We start from the raw sequence: 9616 nt of genomic DNA, 5'->3' as shown, positions 1-9616 counted from the left end.
TATAATCCCAGCACTTTGGGAGATGGAGGCAGGAGGATCCTTTGAGGCCAGGAGTTCAAGACCAGCCTGGGCAACACAGCAAGACCCCTACCTCTGCAAAAAATAAAAGATAAAAATCAGCCAGGTTGGCCAGGCACGGTGGCTCACACCTGTAATCCCAGCACTTTGGGAGGCTGAGGTGGGCATATCACAAAGTCAGGAGTTCAAGACCAGCTTGGCCAATATGGTGAAACCCCATCTCTACTAAAAATAAAAATAAATAAATAAAAAAAAGCCAGGTGTGGTGGCATATGCCTGTAATTCCAGCTACTCAGGAGGCTGAGGCAGGAGAATCACTTGAACCCGGGTGATGGAGGTGGCAGTGAGCTGAGATCACATCAATGTACTCCAGTCTGGGGAACAGAGTGAGACTCTGTCTCCAAAAAAAAAAAAAAAAAAAAAAAAAAAAATCAGCCAGGTTGGCTGGGTGCCGTGGCTCATGCCTGTAATCTACACCAGCACTGTGGGAGGCCAAGGTGGGTGGATCCCTTGAGGCCAGGAGTTAGAGACCAGCCTGACCAACATGGTGAAACCCTGTCTTTACTAAAAATACAAAAATTAGCCAGGTGTGGTGGCACGTGCCTGTAATCCCAGCTACTCAGGAGGCTGAGGCAGGAGAATTGCTTGACACAATTCTGCAGCTACCAGGGAGGCTAAGGCACAAGAATCGCCTGATCCTAGGAGGCAGAGCTTGCAGTGAGCCGAGATCGCACCACTGCACTCCAGCCTGGGTGATGGAGAGAGACTGTCTCAAAAAAAAAAAAAAAAAAAAAAAGCCAGGCACGGTGGCTCACGCCTGTAATCCCAACACTTTGGGAGGCCGAGGTGGGCAGATCACAAGGTCAGCAGATCGAGACCATGCTGGCTAACACGGTGAAACCCCATCTCTACTAAAAATACAAAAAAATTTAGTCGGGCATGCTGGCACGCACTGGTAGTCCCAGTCCCAGCTACTCGGGAGGCTGAGGCAGGAGAATTGCTTGAACTCAGGAAGCGGAAGTTGCAGTGAGCCGAGATCCCGCCATTGCACTCCAGCCTGAGCGACAGAGGAAAACTCTCAAAAAAAAAAGAAAAGAAAAAGAAAGAAAACTGAGGGTGGTGAGATCAGGCCCTGGGGTGGCAGCATGACTGGCCTGTTCAAGGAACCCGAAGGACGCCAGTGTGGCTGGAACACAGGGCGCAACAGGGAGAGTGTGGGGAGCCAGAACAGAGGGAGGACAATTGCAGATGGCGCAGGGCCTCGTGGGCTGCAAGGAGGCACTTCACTTGGGCTTTGCTCTGATTAAGGTGAGAGCCCCGTAGGGTTCTGAGCAGAGGAGGCCGTGCTCGACGCAGGTGTTCAGAGGCGCCCTCTGGTGGCAGAGGTAGGAACAGTCTGAGAGGGTGAGGGTGGACTCTTGGAGAGCCAGGAGGTGACTTCACTGGTCCAGACACGCAGGATGGTGGAGGTTGTGGAGGCGGAGAGATGCGGACGGATTCTGGATGATGTGGAAGATGGAACTGACAGGTGTGAGCATGAAGGCTAGAGAGAACTTCAGGCTTTGGGACCTGAAGCACTAGAAGGGAGAGATGGAGGAGCTACAGGGTAGGCAGGTTTGGCTGGTGGTCACCAGATCTCTTTAGCCCTTGATAAGCTCAAGTGCCCATGAGACATCCATGTGGGGTCCTCAAGGGAGCAGCTGTATGTCTGAGTCCAGGGCTCAGGGGAGACGGCAGGGCAAGAGGGAGACACTTGAGCATCCTTAGCATGTAGGTGGCATTTAAAGCCATGTGGCTGCCGGGTGCAGTGGCTCATGCCTGTAATCCCAGCACTTTGGGAGGCTAAGTCAGGAAGATCACTTGAGGTCAGGAATTCAAGACCAGCCAGGTCAACATGGTGAAACCCCATCTCTACTGAAAATACAAAAATTTGTCAGGCATGATGGCAGATGCCCATAATCCCAGCTACTCAGGAGGCTGAGGCAGGAGAATCACTTGAACCCAGGAGGCAGAGGTTGCAGTGAGCTGAGACTGTGCCACTGCATTCCATCCTGGGTGACACAGCAAGACTCCATCTCAAAAATAAAAATAAAAATAGAAAAGTCATGTGGCTGAATGAAGTATTGAGAGGGAAGCCCTCATCTCAGGCTGGTAGGAAAATTTGGGGCTATGGGAGCCCAGTCCAGGGATTCATTTTCCTCCAGAGTGGGGCCCATTTTTCTGCTGGGAAAAATAAAATCCTCAGCAGCTGGCAAACATTCCCAAGGTCAGATAGTGAGATTTTTGTCAGGCTAAGTATCCAAGCCTCCTGCCTTCCAGCTAGGGTTCTTGCCACTTCCCCAAGAACAGGCCTTGGGGAGGGAAGGCTGGTGGTTGGTTTCAGCCCCTAGGCCTGACATCCCCCCTCATCCTTCCCAGGTTCAGGAGTTGCAGAATTCCCTCTTGAGGCTGCAGCCCTTCCCACGTCTTTCCCACAGCCAAGCAGGTGGCTCAGGCAGTGGTTCTAGCAGCTCTGAGGCAGACAGGGAACCCTGGGAGACTCAGGTGAGTGTGAGAAGTTCAATCCCATGGTCTTGATGTCCTTAGTCTTCAGGGGGATGAGATTCAAATCTTTGTCATGGGATCCAACAGCTTCTGGGGTTGCAAAATGCCTACCATCCCAGGCTCTTGGTGACAATTGGGGTCAATTACATCACCTGTTCTTGGCAGGACTCCTTCTCCCTGGCTCACCCCCTGCTTCGGCGCCTCCGCAGCCATTCCAGCACCCAGATCCTTGGGTCTCTTCCCACCCAGCCCCTCAGTCCTGAGATGCACATCATGGAAGCCCAGATGGAGCAACTCCGGGGGTAAGAGACTCAAATGCTGAGCTCATAAGGGCACAGGCACCTCCTCCAGCTGAGTTAGAAGGCCTGGAGTCTGAAGCTGCAACAGGAGGGAGGGTAAGGGTGGAAATTGAGGCCTGACTGCCTTAGAAGGCCTCTGACTTTCCCTCTTCCCCACCTTCGGGGACAGGAGCATTGAGAAGCTCAAATGCTTTAACCGTCTGCTATCGGCTGTGCTCCAGGGATACAAGGGCCACTGTGAGGGCCTCAGCATGCAGCTAGGCCAGCGGGAGGCTGAGGCCACAGCATTGCATCTGGCCTTGCAGTACAGGTCAGTGCACCCTGCCAGTGATGTCACCAGCTGGGGAGGGAATGGGCTTTCTGAGGATGGCCCCAATCCACAGAACCCTCACTGGAGAGCACCTTCCCCACTTCAGAAATTAATTTTTTTTTTTTGGGGGACAGAGTCTTGCTGTGTCACCCAGGCTGGAATGCAGTGGCGAGATCTCAGCTCACTGCAACCTCTGCCTCCTGGGTTCAAATGACACTCATGTCTCAGCCTCCTGAGTAGCTGGGATTGCAAGTGTATGCCACTATACCCAGCTAATTTTTGTATTTTTAGTAGAGATTGGTTTCACCATATGGGCCAGGCTAGTCTCGAACTCCTGACGTCGTGATCCGCCCGACTCGGCCTCCCAAAGGGCTGGGATTACAGGTGTGAGCCACCTTGCCCGGCCCAGAAATTAACTTAAGGCAATTTTAGTTCAGGGTTGGTAAGGGAGTCTACATGCTTCCAGAGTTGAGGACAGTGGGGAGAAGAGGAGTTCAGGAGCAAGTGGGGACTGGCACCTATAGAGCGAGATGTAGCTAAGCATTTTTTTTTTTCTCTCTTTCTTTTTTTTTTGAGACAGAGTCTAGCTCTGTCACCCAGGCTGGAGTGCAGTGGTGCCCTGTTGGCTCACTGCAACCTCCACCTCCCTGGTTCAAGCGATTCTCCTGCCTCAGCCTCCTGAGTAGCTGGAACTACAGGTGCGTACCACCACACCTTGCTAATCTTTGTATTTTTAGTAGAGACGGGGTTTCACCATGTTGGTCAGGCTGGTCTCGAACTCCTGATCTCAGGTAATCCTCCCGCCTCAGCCTCCCAAAGTGCTAGGACTACAGGTGAGGGCCATTGCACCCAGCCAAGCTGAGTGTCCTGAAGCACTCAGAACCAATGTCCCACAGTGAGCACTGTGAAGAGGCATACAGGGTTCTTCTTGCTCTGCGGGAGGCCAACTCAGAAGCAGGAGACAAAGCCCCCACGGGTGACCTGCAAGCAGCTGAAGAGGAAGCATGGAGGCTGCTGGCACAAGAGGAGGCCACCATGGATGCAGGGGCACGGCAGAATCCACAGCCAAGGTACCTCCCTGGAACCCTGGGAACTGGCCTGGTTGAGGAGTGGGGTCTTGACTGGGGAATGGGGCTCCCAGAGCTCACCATGTTTGGGGGCTTGGTGTGGCTGTGTCCAGCAAGGTCGGTATGGAGCACACTGTAGTTGGTTGACATGAGGCTCAACTGCAGTTGGCCCGTTGCTACTTGACAAAGTTAGCATGGTGGTTGACAGATATTGCAGTTGGCGTGAAGATGGATAATGATGCCTACTGGTTAAAACTGGCACCCACAGCCGGGCACAGTGGCTCACGCCTATAATCCCAGCACTTTAGGAGGCCAAGGCAGGCAGATCGCTTGAGCTCAGTAGTTCAAGACCAGCCCTTGTAACATGGCAAAAGTCCTTTTCTACCAAAACTACAAATAAATTAGCCAGGTGTGCCCATGTAGTCCCAGCTACTTGGGAGGCTGAGGTGGGAGGAAGCCTTGAGTCTGGGAGGTGGAGGCTGCAGTGAGCTGAGATTGCACCACTACACTCCAGTTTGGGTGACAGAGTGAGACCCTGGTTTTTGTTTTGTTTTGAGACGAATTTTCACTCTTGTTACCCAGGCTGGAGTCCAATAGTCTGATCTCGGCTCACTGCAACCTCTGCCTCCCAGGTTCAAGCGATTCTCCTGCCTCAGCCTCCCGAGTAGGTGGGATTACAGGCTCCCACTATCATGCCTGGCTAATTTTGAATTTTCAGTAGAGATGGGGTTTCTCCATATTGGTCAGGCTGGTCTCGAACTCCTGACCTCAGGTGATCCACTTGCCTCTGCCTCCCAAAGTGCTGGGATTACAGGCGTGAGGCACCGTGCCCAGCCCCAGCTAATTTTTTTATAAAGACGGATTCTCACTCTGTTGCCTATGCTGCTCTCAAACTTCTGGCTTCAAGCAATCCTCCCGCCTCAGCCTCCCAAAGTGCTGGGGTTACAGGCGTGCATCACCACACCTGACCAAAATGTGGTCTTGATGGAAGATGGTGCCTAGTGGGGTATGTTGGTGTGACAGGGGCCACCACAGATGGCAAAGACTCCATCGTGGCCAGTGAGATGGAAGATGATGGACCCTACCAGGATTGGCATGAAGTTAACCCACCTATGCCTGCCGGTGTTAACATAGGCACCTCTTCTGTTTTCTGTAGCCCTGAGGGCAGCAGTGTGGATAAGCCCACACCACAGGAAGTGGCTTTCCAGCTCCGAAGCTATGTCCAGCGTCTCCAGGAGCGCCGTTCTCTAGTGAAGATTCTCTCAGAGCCTGGCCCCACCTTGGCACCCATGCCTACTGTGCCCCGTGCAGACGCCATGGTGCAGGCCATCCTGGGGACCCAGTCTGGCCCAGCTCTTCCCCGACTGGAGAAGACACAAATTCAGCAGGACCTGGTGGCCACAAGGGTACAAATGGGCTGTGGTCACTGTCAGTTTTTCTTGGTGGGACAAAATCCTTTACTGAGGTTGGGGGATCAAGGAGCAAAGGAGAATTCTCCTGGGCTGGGTGCAGGCATTGAGAAGGAGAATTGGAACTGGGGTTTTGAGGGATTAATAGGAGTTTGTCTTCTGGGGTTCAGTTTCTCAATAGACTACAAATCTGGCTCTCCAAAATGCCCTTCGTACGGGAAGAGATGGGAGCAAAGAACACAGTCTTGGGTTTGTAGCTTGGCATGAAAACCTTGAGGTTCTGAAACTGGAGAAACTCCAGAAGCTTTGACAGAACTGCTCTATGACCTATGTAAGCTACTTGCCCTCTAGGAAATGCCATTTCTACAGCTGTGGTTTTTATGGGAGGAAGATATTTCCACCTCACAAGAACATGGTGAAGGTCCTAGGTTTTTTTTTTTTTTTTTTTTTTTTTTGAGACAGAGTCTTGCTCTCACCCAGGCTGGAGTGCTGTGGCGCTATCTCGGCTCACTGCAGCCTCTGCCCCCACCAGGTTCAAGTGATTCTCCTGCCTCAGCCTCCTGAGTAGCTGAGATTACAGTTGTGCACCACCACACCCGGCTATTTTTTGTATTTTCTGTGGAGACGGGGTTTCGCCATGTTGGCCAGGCTGGTCTCGAACTCCTGACCTCAGGTCATCTACCCACTTCGGCCTCCCAAAGTGCTGGGATTACAGGCATGAGCCACCGTGCCCAGCCAGAGGTCACAGTTTTTGTCTGAATAGGCCTCAGTGGGTGCCTCTTGGGGCCTCAGTTTCTCAGAGAGAAATTCTCTCCCCTCTCCTTGGTCCCGCAGGAGGCCCTGACAGACCTGATGCTTCGGCTGCAGCTGGTGCGTCGTGAGAAGCGGGGCCTAGAGCTGCGGGAGGCTGCCCTCCGAGCCCTGGGTCCAGCTCACGTGCTCCTGCTGGAGCAGCTGCGGTGGGAACGGGCGGAGCTCCGGACTGGTGGGGCAAACAGCAGTGGCGGACATAGCAGCGGAGGTGGCAGCAGCGGGGACGAGGAAGAGTGGTATCAGGTGAGCCGCCCTGCCTGAACCTGGTAGGGGTAGCAGCTTACTAATGAGAACACAGCCCTTGTCAATCACAGACCCTCTTTTTTTTTTTTTTTGAGACGGAGTCTCCCTCTGTCACCCAGGCTGGAGTGCAGTGGCCGGATCTCAGCTCACTGCAAGCTCCGCCTCCCGGGTTCACGCCATTCTCCTGCCTCAGCCTCCCGAGTAGCTGGGACTACAGACGCCCGCCACCTCGTCCGGCTAATTTTTTGTATCTTTTTAGTAGAGATGGGGTTTCACCGTGTTAGCCAGGATGGTCCCGATCTCCTGACCTCATGATCCGCCCGTCTCGGCCTCCCAAAGTGCTGGGATTACAGGCTTGAGCCACCGCGCCCGGCCCTTTTTTTTTTTTTTTTTTTTGAGACGGAGGTTTGCTCTTGTTGCCCAGGCTGGAGTGCAATGTTGCCATCTCTGCTCACCGCAACCTATGCCTCCCAGGTTCAAGCGATTCTCCTGTCTCAGCCTGCTGAGTAGCTGGGATTACAGACACACACCACCACATCTAGCTAATTTTTGTATGTTTTGTAGAGATGCAGTTTCACCATGTTGGCCAGGCTGGTCTCGAACTCCTGGCCTCAAATGTTTCCCCTGCCTCTGCCTCCCAAAGTGCTGAGATTACAGGCATGAGTCGCTGCGCCTGTCCTTAACGCAGCTCTTTGAATCATCTCTCCCACCTCCAAGCCTTTGTACATTCTGTGTCCCTGCCAGGAGCTTCCCTCTTTGTGTCATAAAGTCCTCGACCTCCTGTAGATCTCAGCTTAGACATCACCTCCTCAAGGAAGCCCTCCTGGAGTGACTTCAGATGAGGTTTCCTGTTATTTATTTCCCTTATCAGGTTACCCAGGCAGGGTGGTCCCAGCTACTGGGGAGGCTGAGGTGGGAGAATCACTTGAACCCAGGAGTTGGAGGCTTCAGCGAGCCACAATTATGTCATTTCACTCCAGCCTGGGCCACAGAGCGAGACCTCATCTCTCTTTTTTATTTATTTATTTTTTGAGATAGAGTTTTGCTCTTGTCGCCCAGGCTGGAGTGCGATAGTGCAGTCTTAGCTCACTGCATTTATTTATTTATTTATTTAGAGACGGAGTGTCGCTCTGTTGCCCAGGCTGGAGTGCAGTGGCACAATCTCGGCTCACTGCAACTTCCGCCTCCCAAGTTCAAGCGATTCTCCTGTCTTAGCCTCCTGAGTAGCTGGGATTACAGGGGTCTGCCACCATGCCAAGCTAATTTTTGTATATTTAGTAGAGACAGAGTTTCACCATGTTGGCCAGGCTGGTCTTGAACTCCTGACTTCAAGTGATCCACCCGTCTCGGCCTCCCAAAGTTCTGGGATTACAGGCGTGAGCTACCATACCTGGCCCCTAAATTTTATTTTTAGAGATGAGGTTCGAGACCAGCCTGGCCAACATAGTGAAACCCCGTCTCTACTAAAAATACAAACAGTAGCCAGGTCTGGTGGCGTATGTCTGTAATGCCAACTACTTGGAAGGCTGAGGCAGGAGAATCACTTGAACCTGGGAGGCAGAAGTTGCTGTCAGCCAAGATTGTGCCACTGTACCCCAGCCTGGGTGGCAGAGTGAGACTCTGTCTCAAAAAAAAAAATTTTTTTTTTTAAATTAAATAAGATATTTCCCTTATCAGAGTGTAATTTCGCTCTTATTGGGGTATGGAACCAGACGGGGGTCTCTGAGAGCACAGCAGCTGCCACTGTCTGGGCAGCTTCAATGTCCAGTGAGGGCCATGCATGGACTTGGCCCAGGTTAATGTCACTTTCTTGTCTTCTCTCTCCCTTAGGGCCTTCCTGCTGTCCCTGGTGGCACCAGTGGCATTGATGGTGGCCAGGTGGGCAGGGCCTGGGACCCAGAGAAGTTAGCCCAGGAACTGGCAGCATCGCTCACCAGGTGTGTGGCTGGGTGGGGATGGGCAGCCTATGTGACAGCCCCCGGGGGGGGTTGTCTACAGCAGAAGCTAAGGTGTACCCCTGTGTACAGGTGTGTTTACATGACAATACTGTGGGCAGGTGGGTAGGAGGAGACGTGGGAAATAGGATGGGCTAGGGCTGTGAGCCCCCCTCTTCCCCTTCGCAACAGGACGCTGGACCTGCGGGAGCAGCTGCAGTCTCTGCGCAGGGAGCTGGAACGGGTGGCTCAGAAGGGGCGAGCCAGACGGTCTCAGAGTGCCGAGCTGAACAGGGATTTATGCAAAGCCCACAGGTGGGACCCCTGTTCTGCATCCCTCCAATCCCCCTGGCACCATCCCCCACCAGGATCTCAGAAGTATCCCTGGCTCTCTCTGGGCCTTAGTCTTCCCCGCTGCCCCAAAACAGGCAATAAAGGCCAGGCACGGTGGCTCATACCTGTAATCCCATGTTGGGAGGCTGAGGCCGGCAGATCACCTGAGGTCAGGAGTTTGAGACCAGCCTGGCCAACGTGGTGAAACCCCATCTCTACTAAAAGTACAAAAATTAGCTGGGCATCTTGGCACGTGCCTGTAATTCCAGCTACTTGGAAGAAAGGAGAATTGCTTAAACCCAGGAGTTGGAGGTTGTGGTGAGCAGAGATCACACCACTGCACTCCAGCTTGAGTGACGGAGCGAGACTCTGTCTCAAAAAAAGAAACAACAGGGCCGGGCGCGGTGGCTCAAGCCTGTAATCCCAGCACTTTGGGAGGCCGAGATGGGCGGATCACGAGGTCAGGAGATCGAGACCATCCTGGCTAACACGGTGAAACCCCGTCTCTACTAAAACAATACAAAAAAACTAGCCGGGCGCGGTGGCGGCGCCTGTAGTCCCAGCTACTCGGGAGGCTGAGGCAGGAGAATGGCGGGAACCCGGGAGGCGGAGCTTGCAGTGAGCTGAGATCCGGCCACTGCACTCC

At 53.2% G+C, this 9616-nt stretch overlaps 1 protein-coding gene across 3 annotated transcripts in view; it reads left to right on the top strand.

Moving 5' to 3' along the window:
- Nucleotides 1–9616, top strand: part of USHBP1 (USH1 protein network component harmonin binding protein 1) — a 14630-nt gene that overhangs the window by 3101 nt on the left and 1913 nt on the right. For all 3 annotated transcript variants that reach the window (XM_025368014.1, XM_025368013.1, XM_025368012.1), the window contains 8 exons: nucleotides 2437–2562; nucleotides 2728–2864; nucleotides 3031–3171; nucleotides 4068–4241; nucleotides 5395–5644; nucleotides 6482–6703; nucleotides 8534–8640; nucleotides 8830–8952. In XM_025368014.1, the coding sequence (XP_025223799.1) occupies nucleotides 2437–2562; nucleotides 2728–2864; nucleotides 3031–3171; nucleotides 4068–4241; nucleotides 5395–5644; nucleotides 6482–6703; nucleotides 8534–8640; nucleotides 8830–8952 (1280 nt within the window). The remainder of the gene's footprint in view (nucleotides 1–2436; nucleotides 2563–2727; nucleotides 2865–3030; nucleotides 3172–4067; nucleotides 4242–5394; nucleotides 5645–6481; nucleotides 6704–8533; nucleotides 8641–8829; nucleotides 8953–9616) is intronic.

The sequence above is a fragment of the Theropithecus gelada genome, chromosome 19, assembly GCF_003255815.1.
Source record: "Theropithecus gelada isolate Dixy chromosome 19, Tgel_1.0, whole genome shotgun sequence".
Lineage (NCBI taxonomy): Eukaryota > Metazoa > Chordata > Mammalia > Primates > Cercopithecidae > Theropithecus > Theropithecus gelada.
This window is presented reverse-complemented; position numbering and strand designations above follow the sequence as displayed.